Source organism: Pelobates fuscus, chromosome 4 (genome assembly GCF_036172605.1).
Source record: "Pelobates fuscus isolate aPelFus1 chromosome 4, aPelFus1.pri, whole genome shotgun sequence".
In the NCBI taxonomy this organism is placed as follows: Eukaryota; Metazoa; Chordata; class Amphibia; order Anura; family Pelobatidae; genus Pelobates; species Pelobates fuscus.
Genome location: NC_086320.1, coordinates 299,020,936 through 299,038,255, shown reverse-complemented (window position 1 = coordinate 299,038,255; position 17,320 = coordinate 299,020,936). Strand labels below are relative to the sequence as shown.

At 40.2% G+C, this 17,320-nt stretch overlaps 1 protein-coding gene across 4 annotated transcripts in view; it reads right to left on the bottom strand.

The window, feature by feature from the left end:
- Positions 1 to 263: 263 nt before the first annotated feature.
- The window catches only part of ANO10 (anoctamin 10), a 356,469-nt gene continuing 339,412 nt past the window's right edge, over positions 264 to 17,320 (bottom strand). For all 4 annotated transcript variants that reach the window (XM_063452234.1, XM_063452235.1, XM_063452232.1 and 1 more), the window contains exon 13: positions 264 to 1,052. In XM_063452234.1, coding sequence (XP_063308304.1) covers positions 996 to 1,052 — 57 coding nt within the window. In that variant the 3' untranslated portion in view covers positions 264 to 995. The remainder of the gene's footprint in view (positions 1,053 to 17,320) is intronic.

The window sequence follows — 17,320 nt, the reverse complement described above, 5'->3', positions numbered from 1 at the left end:
AGTGTTAAACTGCTATAAAGTGATTTACCACTGAATGAAGGGACAGTGCCATGGGACTCCAGGCACTATAACAAATTCAAAGAGATGAAATGGTTATAGTGACATTAGTGTCCCTTTAAACCTCAAATTCACTTTGAATTCCTGACAATTCTCACCTTGGTAAATAACCCTGTAGAAATTTCATCCTCCAAATATTTACCACTTTAAAAATCCATACCGATGATATTAACAGGCAAAATGAATAATAACATATAAAAATCAGGTACACTGCTTAACGGAGATATTTATTTAACATACACACAAGAAACATACACTGTTGCACTTAAAATTAATGCTGATAACAAGCCATTAGGAACCATGTTTTAAGATGCTGGTGCCTTGAATACAGTAAAAACAATGATAAACACTGCATAACAATACAGGTTACATTAAAAAAAGAAAGAAAATAGAGATGGTTCAATGTTTCATATGCTCAACCTCCACCAAGTCAGTACGTTAATGTGCCCGTTCTGCAAGATATAAATATAATTCTCCCAAACCTTTAGGATTATTCATGACTGACAAATTAGCAATAAGCGTCACAAAGAATACCAACTCAGTCTGTCTACAGCCCTTAAGAGTAAATATAGTCACCCAATGATAAGGTATGGGTTTTCAGTGTTCACCAGCCTCCATACATAATAGTGGCGACTTTACAGGCTTCTGTGCCTTTAGGGCAGGTGGGTTAATCGAAATAATGAATTCCTGATTAACTGGTAATGTGTGCCAAAGTGTGCCTGTACTCTAAAAATTGGAGGTACAGAAACCCAACAGTAAATCAAATTCAATGAATGCTCAGAAAAATCGTCAAAGACAGTGTAATGGAAATCATGATACATTGCATCCTGAGAATCATGGCGATAGTTTTGGTGTAGGTGAAAGGAGAAGTAAACGCTATCTTCTTCGTAAAATAACTGAAGAGTGCAAATACGTAGGGGCAAAACAATATACTCTCTTCAAGAATATATAGCATCTGTGTCCTCTGTGACGGAGTCAGAAGAAAGCTTCATTTGCTGAAATGAAAAAGATAGAAAGAGTTAAAGGCAGCAGCTGTGATTTCAGCAAAATTATCACATCCAAGGAAAAGTTACAAATTCAAGGCATTTCCTCATGTTTATCAATACAATAAAGTCTACAGGGTTGTTCTGTTGGTGCATATCGCATTAAGTTAGGTGGCAAAGTGATAGGAATTAAAATAGGTGGCAATGTGATAAGTTTCTATTGGTGCTTGTGATATGACGGTAGGTGGCAATGTGATATGAGTTTCTATTGGTGCTTGTGATATGATGGTAGGTGGCAATGTGAGGGGACTTCTTTTGGTGCTTGTAGTATAAAGGTAGGTGTCAATATGATGGAGTTTCTCTTGGTACTTGTAGTATGAAGGTAGGTGTCAATGTGATGGAACTTCTCTTGGTGTTTGTAGTATGAAGGTATGTGTCAATATGATGGAACTTCTCTTGGTGCATGTAGTATGAAGGTAGGTTTCAATGTGATGGGAATTCGCTTGGTGTTTGTAGTATGAAGGTAGGTGGCAATGTGATGGGAGTTCTCTTGGTGTTTGTAGTATGAAGGTAGGTGGCAATGTTATTTATTTATAAAAATATTTTACCAGGAAGGATACATTAAGATTTCTCTTGTTTTAAAGTATGTCCTGGGTCCACAAACCATTGCATTGATACAATGGCATACAATAAAATACAAAAACAATATTAATACACAATTAAAGTATTGAGGTAGACTAAATAAAGTGCTGGTACTGGATCGGAGGTTCTAGGAGGTGGGATCAGCTGGGGAGAGCATTCTGCTCAGGTCAGGCGGGAGCTTCCCAGAAAAGCTCTTAAACACAAGGCTGAAAGATGAAGGGTGCGTCTGGATTCAAGCGACAGCTAGTTTAGTTCTTTTAGCATGTCACAATGGTGGGTCATGTAATTACATTGTAGCACAAACTGGCAGAACGAGTTATACAGTGTATTAATTTTATTAAGGTGGGTTTGCGGTGCAGGTGCATGTACTACATCCCCACAATCAATGATTGGCATCAGCATTTGCTGTACAATCTTTTCCTTTACTGTAGGGCTTAGGCAGGATTTGTTTCTGTACAGGGCACCTAGTTTTGATGGGAGTTCTCTTGGTGCTTGTAGTATGAAGGTAGGTGGCAATGTGATGGGTGTTCTCTTGGTATTTGTAGTATGAAGGTAGGTGGCAATGCTATGGGAGTAATCATGAAGGTAATGATACAGGTATTCTTGATGTCTGTAGTAACAATGTAGGTGACAATATGATGGAGTTTCCTTGATACCTATGGTAAGAAGGTAAGTGACGATGTGTAGGAGTTCTCTTGATGTTCATGATGAGAAGGTAAGTTAACAGTAGAGAATAATCTATTAGGGTTGTCATATCACTATTACGTGACTTACTGTACTGGTAAAGACATGCAGTAAATCAGATATACTTTAATGGAGTGAGTGCTTAATAGGACCTGAAGGGAAAAAGGAATACATAGCGACTAACACTGAAGGAGACACCACCATGCAATTTTTTATTTATTTTTCTCATAAAAGAGCATAGAGGATACCAGGTGAAATAACTCCCCTATGGCTCTAACGAAGAAAGAAACAATCACATCATATTAGGCTCAAACTGTAGCAGTGTATGAGGCCAGTGAATGTTCCCACTACGTTTTCTCCTTTTGATCTAGAAATTCTTATATGCATACTTAAGTATTACCTAACCTTGGTGTTATGTGAGGAACAGAGACTACATTGCTAAATAAAACTTGGGAAATCTGCTGCCTACATTTACATCTGATACTGTTAAGAGCAAGCATTGCCAATGGTACTCTTTTGGCTGCCACTAGCGCCCTACTTCTTGCCGATTTTATTATTTTCCAGATTTTAATAAATTAATAGACATAAACACCCCATTCATACAGCGACAGCATGATCAGTAATTCTCTGCATTGATACTCAATGTAATAGAATCAACACTGCTTGGCTGTATACATTGAGGTTTACAATACATGTTTTTAAACCAAGACCCATTCTTTTCCACATACTTTCAGAAATTAATTTGTTCCCATTTCCTTCAGCTAAAATGTGCATCATGGTTTTATAAATGATCAAATAAATCGCATTCTTTCCCTGTGTCTTCTCATTTTATCGCAATGTTCATGTTGGGCAGTGATACACAGTGCATAGAAGTGCGATGATTACATAGTACAAGGTTTTTCCAACTGGAATCATTTGCTCTTTGTTCATTTGTACCCAAGCAGAAACACCTATATAAGGACACATTTATAACTGTACACAGCTGTCTATTGACCAGCTGTGGTTAGTAGTGTAGTTATATGTGGCTGCACCATAGTTCCTTCTTTCTTGGACAGTGCCCATAAATGTACAGGTTGGCGGAGTATGTGATATCAAGTAAGATGGGAGTACAGATGGACAACCTTGTCTGGCTTTAGTACTATAGGCTTGAATGCAGGTTAGAATTACATTGACAATGAAATATCAGGAAATGTAAAAGAAAAACACAACTGTATCTCCATTCCATTGTAGTGGACGAAAGAAGGTTTGTCTTAGTGTTAAGGAGTGATACAAGATTGTGGAAGCATTTTTGTTTGATCTCCATTGTTAAAAATAACAACAAATTGTTAAAGATAGCTCTACAGATTTGGATAATATCTTTGTAAATGTTTTTAAACACGAATACACACTAAGACAGTATAACATCAAGTGTGTCTTTGACCCTTGGACAGAGCTATAAGAATAATTGCAAGTTAACCACACAATGGTTTGTATTGGCCCTGAATATATTTGTATAATGTTATCAAATCCCCTCTCAGGCGATGTTTTTCTAAACTAAAGAGGTTTAAATGTGTTAACCTTTCTTCATAGCTGATATATTACATTCATTTTATTAATTTTGTAGCCTGTCTCTGCACTTTTCCTATTGCCATAATATTCTTTTTTAGAACAGGTGCCCAAAATTGCACAGCATTTCAATATGTTGTCTTACCAATGATTTATAAAGAGGCAAAATGATATTCTCATCCCGAGAATGAATGCCCTTTTTTATGCATGACAATACCTTACTGGCCTATCTGTGTGTATGTGCCAATGTGGGCATTTGTATATCTATGTGTATGAACCAGTGCTTGTATCTGCCAGTGTGTATGTGCCAGTATGTGTCAGTGTGCATATTTGTGTGCATGTGCCAGTGTGGGCATCTGTGTTTGGCTGTATGGCCCAGTGTGTGTTACTGAGTGTGTGTATGTATGTGCCAGTGTGGGTATCTGTGTGTAGGTGCCAGTGCACCTGTGTGTCAAGTTGTGTATATGCCAGTGTGTGTGTATCAGTGTGTCATGGTGTGTGATTGTGTGCAGTATGTAGGGATGCGAATTTGGGGGGGTGGGGGGAGGAGGTGCAGTCACCTCCCTGAAATGAGTTTTTGCAAGTTGGGAAGTCTGGAAATAAGTCATATATTGAGCAATGGATTCCTGTAGTAGAAGGTTGCTCCATCAAGGATACTAAATGGCATTGGATGCATTTCCGTAGTTTTGAACTGTTTTAGGCAATTTTTTTTCCAAACCTCACACATGGCACTTTGAGCGGCAAGGGAAATTCTAGAGAACCTTCTCTGAACCTGACAAAAATCTATTACGAATAGAATTACACCAAAAGGAAGATTTATAAGTTTGATCATGGTGGTTAACACATAATGATAAAAATGAGATAGCATCCCAATGCATCCCAACGCACTTGATGATTCTAATTTTCACATTTATGGAAGTGTATCTGATCTTTCAGAAAGTGTGAGCATTCAACAAACGCATTTCAATACAGCTTTTCTACTATATGGAAAGAGAGTAGCAGATACATTTCTCTAGCACGTATTCCATAGGAACGTGGCAAAGCAGTTAGCACAGCAGTGTGGACATGTACCACAGCAAGAGCCAAACAAACTAAGGCCCCAATCTAGCAATTTTTGATAAACTTTTTAAATTATTTAGTAATTTGGATACATTTTTAAAATGATTTAATATTTTGATATATACTTCTCTCTCTCTCTGTATTAGTTTTTGTTTATTGAAAATGGATGTGTTACAGCAACTGGATTTTATACTTATTTCTGCACAGTGCACTTTGTTTAAGTATTTAGCATTTAAGTCACTTCTGCAGAATATTTTATTTTTCTGTGGGAATGGTAAGTACACCTGAGAATACTCTATAGGCGCCTGATATGCTGATGTGATTGTACGGGAATAGATAATTACACGAGTTGCAGAACTTCATGACTCTCCTAAAGGATGATGAGTGACTAGACTGTATCAGCAGTTCAAACCAAACCAACCACATACAATCTGGAGCTGCCAGAAAGGATGAGGATGGAAACACCTGCTCCAGAAATAGACCCAGTGACGTGCTAAGTGGCAGTCGAGTTTCCCATTTATTGTGCTTATTCACAGGCAGGGATTTCCGGCGTTATTGTGCTAGATTTGGCCTCCCTGGGAAGCTGGGCCAAGAATCTCTTTCCTGTGACTGCATTAAGCTTCCTGCATCCTTTTAAATGCAGACGTCGTGTACCCATAGATTAGAGCTATAACCCATGGCTACTGTTGTTGCACAATGCAATAAAGATTTATTTATTTTTTAAAGAACAACATTTACATTTTTTATTTAGAAAAATATATATATTTTTTTAATATTTTTTGTTACCATTGTTAAATGTTAAAAACTGTAGAAATTACAGATTCTTTAGCTCAAGGTAAAACATGATCATGCAAATTCATGGATGGAAAATATGATATTACTGTTCATTTAGCAAAAAGTATACTGGAAAGTGTATATATACACATACATGCATATACATACAGACACACAGACATAAACATATAGTTAGTTTGTAAATTAAGACAAACAAAATTGTATTTTTTCTGAGCTATGGGATAAGAATTGCTTGAAAAGGGACACCATGAAATCGCTACGAGATCATACACTTTCTTATAGTTCTGCAACTCATTAACAAGTGCATGGCAAGACAAGTACATTTTTAATGTGGTTTTAGAAAGATAGTGCAATTCCATATGACACCTCTGTGCAACCGCTCCCCTATACTCACCTTAGATAACACCTTGTAACTGACATAAAAATCTCTTGGACCTACATTTACTGTAACATACCTCCTGCGGAGATAGCTGCCACTGGACCACCAGGGACTGCTAAAGCCCCCCTCCCAGGCCAAGTATGAACAAGGGAGGGGGGACAAAAATAAATAAAAAATATATAAATATTAAAAATAAAATTTAAATAAATGCCCCTCCTCCCCCCCATTTTACACAAATTACATCACAAACACTATACAAACACACACTCTGCATTATATACACACTACACACACACACACTGCATTATATATACACACACACTGCATTATATACACACACTACACAAACACACACACACACACTATGCATTATATACACACACACTACACAAACACACACACTGCATTATATACACACACTACACAAACACACACAATGCATTATATACACACACTACACAAACACACACACTGCATTATATACACACACTACACAAACACACACACTGCATTATATACACATACTACGCACACACTACACAAACACTCACTGCCTTCACTATACACACTACACTTTCACTGCCTTCACTATGCACACTACACTTTCACTGCCTTCACTATGCACACTACACTTTCACTGCCTTCACTATACACACTACACAAACACACACACACACACACACACACACGGCTCCCCTGTCTAAACACACTGCATCCACTACACGTGGCATGTATATTTTGCGCATTTACCTTTAGAAATTGTTTCTTTTTTCAAAATGGTAAATGTACAGAATATCGGCAAGTTATCGGCTATTGGCCTGAAAGTTCACAGATTATCGGTATCGGCTCTAAAAACCAATATCGGTCGATCCCTAATTTCTACCATACTGTATATTCTTAATTTTCCTTCACTAACTTGTTTCCTGCAGATACACTAAAGTATGTTAAACATTACTATTGGCAGACTAAATCTTAAATAAAACAAAAAACGAGGATTGTAATGTATAGCCAAATAGAAGCCTGAGCAACTGCCGTGTAATGTTATATTAATATTACAATCAATTATTACTTGAAGAAATAGGAAAAGGAGAACATTAGATCCCAAACCACCACCAAACACGATCTGATATGCAAAAATCACATCTGATTAACTTGTGGCTTGCAGATATCCCTGGACTGCCAATTAACATTATTGGTGGTGCATACAAGACTCTGCGTAGATCGCCTTTAGCTACAAGCTCTGTTGAAAGCAGGAAATTGATCTGCTGGCTCTCAGGCCAAGCAAGCCACTGATTAAATATGATACATTTCAGCTGACTTGGGACTAAAAGGAACATCAGAAACATTACAGTTCTCATTCTCGAAAGTTGGCATGATTTGAAAACAAGACAGTCAATATCTAAAAAAATTAATTTACGTACTTTAATTTTTTGTACTAGTGGTCACAACTTTAGAATACAGATCATTTGCCCTAAAAGACAAATGACATTCAACGCCACCATTACAATCTGTATTTTACTACAGATTACATGCCATATATACCTACTCTCAAAACCTAGGATGATGTTGCTTAGCAAGGACTCAAAGGTTGCCTTCCGATATGTCAAGGATCCCATTTAATTCCATGTAATTTTCAGATGAGAAAAAAACATAACATGTCTCTTGAAACAGTGATGTTTCTGCACTAGATGCCTTCTTCTGTGCTACACTCAAATGTTCACAGTGACCAGGCAGCAGAACAAGCATCATCTCTGTCATTATCTGTCTCAGTTAATCTAGAACCAATAACCGTGTAGGAGAGATGATGCACTAATATGCATATCTCCCAACACAGGAAGTTATATAATCAGGACATGGCAAGCCTAAAGGGGGCAGCCCACTGACACAACCCTTGTTACAGGAACTGTCCAAAAATGGCATACACATTTAAACGTTTAAAATACTGAATAGTAGGCTTAGCTACTCGGGATTAATGTGGTCAATTAAGGTTTTATAAGCGTTTATAAAATACAAGGTTTGTTCTATCACATGGTGTATTTTCTTGATAATATGAAATTCAGAATTGGTATGGATTGATGTTTAATAGCAGGTCCTCACCAGTATCATAGTTCCACTCTTAAGGTAAGTGATAATATCGCCCATGCGAGTAGAAATTTGTCCTTGCTATGGCTTATAGTGGCGAGTAAGTTTTAATGCCTGGCTAGTAACATAGGACTTCAAATTCTAAGCCATACATAAACAGTGCTTTTTGGTATGCTTGGAGTTTGTCTACTGTAAAAATCTTAATGGCTGCGTTTTTTTTTTATTCTTTATTTTAGCATGCATTGAGATATCACATTGATAAAATACAGTAACAGAAGGTAACCTACGCAGAGGTAAAGATGGTAGACATGAGTAAAATACAGAATACGTCACCTACACGCAGGTTAACACAGGCAATTATAAATTAAATAATAATATGCATTCGAAAAAATGAACGCACTTTTTAATGTAAATATACGTAGGTCAGCGTCTCAATCACAAGAACTGATAGGAGGTGTAGAAACAAGAGATACTTAGCAACGCATTACTATCAATCCTGCAGTATGAGATCGGTTGTTAAACAGAAGAGACTGCACCCTACAGCTGAGTTTTAACTCCAAGAAAGTAATAACAAATACGGCAGTAGTTTTGGAGCAAATCAGGTGGGTACATTGAGTAAAACTTACAATAAACAAAACACAACAAAACTAAAGATGAACAAAAAACTCCCAGCATAACTAACTTTTCTAAATGTACATAATAACAGGTGAGTGGCAAAGACGTCGGCAGTGCTTGAAGGTCAGTGTTAAAGGAATATGTGTGATGTAGCCTGTTTGTAAAAGGAAACAACCTGTTTTCTCCTGTCATTTTAATAAAGATTAATTTGCAATAAATGAAATATAAATAAGTCTACAAAACACACAAGAAATACAACCAAACTAAGATAGCCACTCTGCATACATAAGACACAAAACAACAATTAGGTCTGGAAAGCACTGGCTGACAATCCAGTCTCGGATACTTAGAGAGAGATTAACAAAAGTGACGCCATTCAATTCCGAAAATTAGGGCGCTAATCTAAAAGCAATGCTATCACCATGGAAATACAATCAAAACAGTGTGAACATTCCACTGGTGTCATGGTAAGTGCTCCACTGTAATATTTATGAATCCACAGCTCCAAGATTTGTATTTTATGTGTCCAGCGAACTCTGATGGTTAAATACGTTCGGCCTAGTGGATTTCATGAATGGCTGTACATGAAAACTCTACCGAACGCTAGAGTGGTGTCTATAATGTCTTCGAACATTAGCTAAATATTTTGTAAAAATATAAATTAGTATGGACATGCATAGCATTTGAAGTTTTTGTTGTTTATGTTGAACTGAATATCAGTGTAAAAAAGTATTTTCTGAAAGCAACTGCTGGACAAATGCAGCCTGACAGTCTTCATGATTTCTTTTTTCAGTAAAACACAAATCCACTTGACTCGTGTAGATTCATGCCAACAATATTACCCAGAAGCACGTTTATCAAAATGTGATAGCATTTAACTGTTCCAGCGCTTAGTGGGTGAGCCATGTATCTTCATACAAAGGGCCAATTTTTAAGTAGGACATTTTGGATGGAGTCAACCTCATTTATAAAGGAATACTTCCGGCACCATAACCACTACAGCACTCACTAATGGTGGCCGGACGCCACAGTGGTAAAAGTAGATAAACCATTTTAGAATGGTTTGACTTCTTACCTGCTATGGTTTTGTGTGGTATGTATCCCCCATGAAACTTTTTATAGAACTAGCCCACCTACAATTACCACTTTGCATCTTAGCTCTATTTGTGTCTTTTTTTTTTTTTATCAATCTTTCTTTTATTGAAGCATTTGTGATGGGGTACATAAAAGAAGAGGGAAACGTTTAAGTCGGTTACAGTATGGGGTTAAGACAATGTCAGCTTTGAAATAGTACATTTCCGGCATGGCGATGCTTCATTTTTCCATTTTTATCTTGTCGTTTAGCAAAAACATAGTAGAGCCAAGAGCAATGCCTGTCATGTCAGGTTGTCAAAGGAGTAACAGTATACAATACAATTTAAATATATATAGCGTGAGTCAGGCTGGGTTCTCTCCCAGAGCACCCAAACAGAACACAACAAAACACAACCAAAGTAGCGTTACAGATATTCATAGATTGTAGGCGGGTATAACCGTTGTATGGGCTAAGTTAACTGTCATACGACTTCCATTAATGTCTAGTGCCTCCCTTCCGTTAGTATCTCCCACATAGGCTATTGCTTACGCGATTGGGTGTTGGACATAAAGACAATAGTAATAATTCTATATGTACTGGTTCCCTGTCTGTGTAGTTCAGTGCTCCTACGTTAAACAAGTACTATGGTCACCAATGTACATATATACATCATGTTTATGATTCAAGTGCATGTGAGCGTGTGCCCTCGGGTGTGTACTAGGCTTGTTGGCAAGAGTGTGTCTGTATAGGTATTTGGTCTAACCTCTAGTAATCATTTGTTTGAAGCAAGTGGTATGTGTCATGGCATAAAACAGTTTACCTGTGTAGCAAGGTATAAGGCAAGCATAATATAAATCGTATTGTCCACTAGCGTGTCCAACCTTTCGGTAGGATCTGCAAATTCGCTGTTAGAGCATTTCAGCGCCCAAGATACTCGGTGCTAGCAGTGTGACAGTGTCCCATATCAGCGATTACATGTGGCCCCCATCCGATTCTCCATCACCCGATGCCGTCTCTGTATAGGCGGTGCGTGTCTGTTTCTGGGTTCCTGTGGCCCGTTGCAATATAGGTGTCGGAGAGGGCGTCCCCCCAGCCCCAGGCTGGAGTGCAGGTCGGCATCTTCTTGCCACAAACTCGGTTGCCACTGGGGTCCGGGTTTACTCCACTTGCGGGAGGGACGGAGGAGCGGGTCGTTGTTCGTCGTGTTCGTTGCTTCTTCCTCCGCCAGTGTGGGTGATGCTTGTGGGCACTATGCCCTGTGACCTGCCGCCCAGGTGGGTAAGGTTGCGCATACATGGGTGGGTAGGACGAGTGTGTACCCAGGGGTAATCCCTCCACTCCCCTACTCTTACGGTTCCGCTCACCCTTCTTCTGTGGCGGAGACGATTTAGGTCGGGCTGCTTGTTGTCGCCACCCTAGCGAGTCCCAGAGGTGGAACAGGGTCGCATCCGGGCGCCTCAGGGGTGCAGTCGATGGCAGCGTTATGTTCGCCATGCGGGTTGTTTTGCCGGCCGCCATTTTAATTGAGACCTTTAGGGGCCTGTAGGTTAGCATGCCCGGGTCATGCTTGTGTGGTCTGCCTAGTTGTGTGCTCCTGGGACAGAGAGCGGACCGGGATAACCCCCACCGGTCCAGGGGGGGGGGGAGGAGCAGAAGTAAGTGCTTGAAGGGGTTGATGTCTGGCTTTACCATCCAGGAGAGCGGCCGTCTCTCCCTGGCTCTGGCTCAGGTAGGCCCCATTAACGTATATCGGGTTTCCGGGCGATTTGCGACTCGTGTGTTGATTCTTTCGATGCCCCATGGTTACCCTGCTTCGCTGAGTGCACTCCGGCTCCAGATCGTGTCCGTTGTCGGGGTTTATACCCCTGATTTCGTCGCTTATTGCGGGAGCTGCTGTACAGCATGTCTGGTCGGCTCGGTGGTTAGGCTCCGCCCCCCATTTGTGTCTTTTTATATGTGCTGTGCACTGTGGGAGGCAAACCGTGCAGGGTCTAACTGCTGGCGGTGGATGATCCCTTACGGTCTTAGGTACTACTGTCACCTACTCCAAACCCTTACCTCAGATCAGAGTGGATGGAAAATGATAGATAGACCAAGGAGTAAAGAGTTACAGCATTCCATGTCGGAAAGAATACATGCACGCAGAAGAGAATTTGTTAGAAAAGCAAGATAAAAGGGTGTAAGCAGCTAAGCAGACATTGGCTATCATATTGAACTATGCTGTAATTAGAAGTTTGGAAGGAAATATGAGGGTATCAATGATTTAGTTATTCAGTTTAGTTTACAGTAAGATACAGCAGTAGTATGCAATAAACCTGTCCCATTGAATCTGGTTTTTATATGCCAAAAGTGTCCGCGCCCCCATCCCCACCACACATACTGCAAGAGTCAAACTTTTTCCATTTTAGAATGGTCTGACTTCTTACATGGGGTATGTCAGTCGCCACCCCCCCAGGAAGCCCAGATGACACTCTCAGGCAATGAGCTTAGTTCAGGAAAGCCAATTGAAGCTCCAGCTTACCGTATATACTCGAGTATAAGCCGACCCGAATATAAGCCGAGGCCCCTAATTTTTCCCCAAAAAACTGGGAAAACTTATTGACTCGAGTATAAGACTAGGGTGGGAAATGCAGCAGCTACTGGTAAATTTCTAAATAAAATTAGATCCTAAAAAAAATATATTAATTGAATATTTATTTACAGTGTGTGTATAATGAATGCAGTGTGTGCGTATGAGTGCAGCGTGTGTGTGTATGAGTGCAGCGTGTGTGTGTGTATGAGTGCAGCGTGTGTATGAGTGCAGCGTGTGTGTGTAAGAGTGCAGCGTGTGTAAGAGTGCAGCGTGTGTATGAGTGCAGCGTGTGTATGAATGCAGTGTGTGTGTGTATGAATGCAGTGTGTGTGAGTGCAGTGTGTGTGTATGAGTGCAGTGTGTGTGTGTGTATGAGTGCAGTGTGTGTATGAATGCAGTGTGTGTATGAATGCAGTGTATGTATGAATGCAGTGTATGAATGCAGTGTGTGCAGGGCCGGTGCAAGGATATTTGCCCCCCCCCCCCATATGTCCTGACCTCCCCTCCTCCTCCCTCAGTGGTCCTTACCTCCCCACCCCCGTGTTCCTTCACCCCCCTCCCCCAGTGGTCCTGACTCACCCCTCCCCTAGTGGTCCTTACCCTCCCCTCCCCTAGTGGTCCTTACTTCCCCCTCCCCTCCCCTAGTGGTCCTTACTTCCCCCTCCCCTCCCCTAGTGGTCCTTACTTCCCCCTCCCCTCCCCTAGTGGTCCTTATCCCCCCTCCCTCCCATAGTGGTCCTTATCCCCCCCTCCCTCCCATAGTGGTCCTTATCCCCCTCCCTCCCATAGTGGTCCTTATCCCCCCCCTCCCTCCCTCCCATAGTGGTCCTTATCCCCCCCTCCCTCCCATAGTGTTCCTTTTCTCCCCCCTCCCTCCCATAGTGGTCCTTATCCCACCCCCCTCCCTCCGATAGTGGTCCTTATCCCCCCCTCCCTTCCATAGTGGTCCTTATCCCCCCCCTCCCTCCCATAGTGGTCCTTATCCCCCATCTCCCTCCCATAGTGGTCCTTATCCCCCCCTCCCTCCCATAGCGGTCCTTATACCCCCCCCTCCCTCCCATAGTGGTCCTTATCCCACCCCCTCCCTCCCATAGTGGTCCATATACCCCCCCCCCCCTCCCACAGTGGTCCTTATACCCCCTTTTTTTACTATTATTTTTTTTTATTATTATTATTATTATTATTATTTTTTATTATTATTTCTTATTTTATTTATATTTTTATTTATTTTTCGTCCCCCCTCCCTGCTTGATACATGGCAGGGAGGGGGGCTCTCCTTCCCTGGTGGTCCAGTGGCAGTTCAGTGGGGGGGAGAGGGGGGCTGGCAGAGCTGTAACTTACCTGTTCTGCAGCTCCTGTCAGCTCTCTCCTCCTCTGCGCCGTCCGTGCAGCTCCTTCTATCAGCTCACACTGTAAGTCTCGCGAGAGCCATTTACACTGGGAGCTGACCGAGGTGCTGAACGGACGGCGCGGAGGAGGAGAGAGCTGACAGGAGCTGCAGAACAGGTAAGTTACAGCTCTGCCAGCCCCCCTCTCCCCCCAGTCTGTATTATGGCAATGCAAATTGCCATAATATAGACCTTGACTCGAGTATAAGCCGAGTTGGGGTTTTTCAGCCCAAAAAATGGGCTGAAAAACTCGGCTTATACTCGAGTATATACGGTACTTGCTTTAAGCTATCCAGAAGGCAGGGAGCACAGCTCTACACCCCAAGTAAGAAGTTGAACCATTTTACAAAAGCTTTGATGGCTTACAATGGAGGATTCCAGGGCATTCCTGGAACCATAACCACTACAACATATGGTAGTGGTTATGGTACTTGTTCCTTTAAATCAGAACTTTTCCTGTGCTTATGAGATCAGCTATACTATATCCACAGAGTGCTTCATTTCTACAAACTGGGAATTTGGACACACAAAAGTGATATACTAGATAGGATCACACCATTAAGTTGTAATATCACTTTAAAGGTTTGAGAAGCTGACAATCCAGTGGAATAATGTCATTCTCCCCATGTTTTATTTTCCTTTGATACAAAAATAACCATCCCTAGAATGTCATGGAACACTTCTAGTATTCCTTTTTTAATGTAACTATTAATAGCAATAAAGTGACAACGTTCCATCTCTGTTTGTAGCTATGTTTCCATAGCTACAATTTTACTTGAAACTCCATGGACCGAGCTTGGTATATTCTTCTCTGATTGTAAGGAACTTAATTTAATGTGTTTATTAAAGTGTCATAATCAGATGATTATAAAAACTACCAACAATGGTTGGCTATATTCAGAGCGCTGTTGTTTATGCACATAATTTTAGGTTCAAAAATCCCAAAGTAAAGGCAGATATAAAAAACATGGCAAAATGCATATTTAACAATGCAGGGAAATGTATAACACTTATTTAATTATTTAATGTTAATCAATAATAATGAATATAAACTCAGTTTAAGAATGTGATTATTGTACATAAAGAATCACATCTCTGTCTATTTAAAAATAAATAAATTAATATAGACTTTTTTCCCCCAAATTTAAATTTAAGAGAGTTCCAGCAAGTGGCGGATATCAGCCCTTTTGTGTTCTTTCTGGGATTATCCACTATGTGTTTACAAACTGAATTGCAAAACTCAGATGGAATGTTTATCCACAAACATTCCCATAGACTTTAATGGTGACTTCTGTAGGCAAATAATTTGAAATGTTTTTTCTCTAACAGATTGTAATAATTTATGATGCCAATTTTAATAAATTAAATATAGGCCTACGTTTGAAAAATGGCAGATTTGGAAAATGTAAGAGCTATTTTGGCTTAAATTCTTCAATTTGGTTACCAACCAGCTACAAATCTCTGTCTGCTGGATAAACCCAGAATGGAACTTAACTATAATCCCATAATCCAGTACAAAGTCTAAAATTGATAACTGAACTCCAATAATCTGCATACAAACATTTATAGAGATACGACAAGTTTGTCTTATAACAAATACCATTTGTATTTTCATTTCTTCATTAGATAACCGTTGGTGAGCAACTTGTTGTGTTTGACTTTATAACACCGCTCCACGGCAAAAATACTTCTAGTAATGTGTCTTTAAACTACAATAAATGTGTTTCGAAACCAGTCTGTGTAAATAAGATACACTGTTCTTGTTCTAAATTATATTTAGTTGAATACATTGTTATTAATAATTCGCCTAACATTTCTCAGAACAGGTCTTCCCCATGGCCACACCTCCACCCCACCCCTAACATTAAAGTATCCATTTTGTCCGTTTGAAATGTTAGGAGGGGCAGAATAACATATATTTCATATTAGTCATATCCTGGCATACTCCAAACTTACGTTTCTTTGGCCAATGCAGTTCGCTAATAACGAATTCTGGAGACCGAACATTGGATGGTAGAATTTGTAAATTCCACATACTGAATTCAAACCATGCGTCCATTTTATTCTAGAACCCTAATCCTACAACTTGACTTAATAATTGTAATCTTACTTAGCCCCATCTACACTCACCTCCAAGTGTAAACACCCAGCCCATAATCACAAGAAGAGATGTGTCCTCAGAAACCTTATTAAGGCCTGTTATCTGCCAAAGTACTCCGGTGTACTCCAACATAACACAGGAAGTACAAACCCACCATGATATAACGTGCAGATAACAAGACTACCCATATAAGGAACCCTCCTTAGTAGATCCACAACAGTAAATGCTGGAGTAGAACAAAATTAAAGTAAATAATTAATGTACTGTAAGTCAATAATTAACTCTAATGCTAGGCTGTCTTTTCACAAAATCCCTTTAGAAATGAATGTTAAAACACACTGCTGGCAAAAAGGCGTTTTAACGCAAAAGTTAAGTCAAAATGTATTACACTTAAAGAAGCAGTGAAATTGTTAGACCAGAAATTAAACAGTGCATTCTATTTTTTACATTTTTTTTTTATTTCTTTCTGACAGAAATAAGCAGTAATGTCAAACACAAAGCCGTGTTGGCTTATTGTTACCTCCAAGAGCTGGGGTTTTCATTTGAAATCTCATTGACACACTGACTGGCTGCATGCATTATTTATGAGCACATGAAATGTAGATAGTTGAGTGCAGGAGCAGCAAAGTTGCAGGTCATGAGCCGTGCATACGTTCAGGGCAGCAGTTACACAGCAATGCACGTTTATAATTTATTGCAAACTTGGGCTTCACTGACAAGAGGCATATCTACTGAAAATAAAGCCTATAGCAAGCTACCCTTGTGGCCCCTGTCCAAACATCTGACACCCATCTTTTTGACAACTTTACTATAAAATCAGCTCAAAAATACTAGTTTTATGTAATGTGTATGGTGTGCGCTGGCTGTATGTAATGTGATGTGCATGGCGAGTTGGCTGTATGTAATGTGTATGGTGTGCACTGGCTGTAGGTGATGTGTTGTGTGAGGGTATGTTGGCTGTATGTAATGAGTGTGGTGTGTGCTGGCTGTATGTAATGAGTTTTGCTGGCTGTATGTGATTTGTTTGGTGGGTGCTATCTATATGTAATGTGTTGTGCTGGCTTTATGTAATTTGGTTGCTGGCTTTATGTAATGTGTGTGCTGGCTGTATGTGATGTGTGTGGTCATGATCTGTGAAGCCCCCCTCTTGCTTGGCTATAATCCTTGGTTGTCCAATGGGGTGGTCATGCTCCCTGGTTGCCCACCAGGGGTTAACTGTGGTGTAACGGGTGTTTTGGGTTCCTGATGGTCCAGCAGGGGAGCGTGAGGTATGCAACAATGGTGGATGCAGACCTCAGTAATTGCTTTTTCAGCATTTAGCGAGTCAGAGTGCAAGCTGGGAA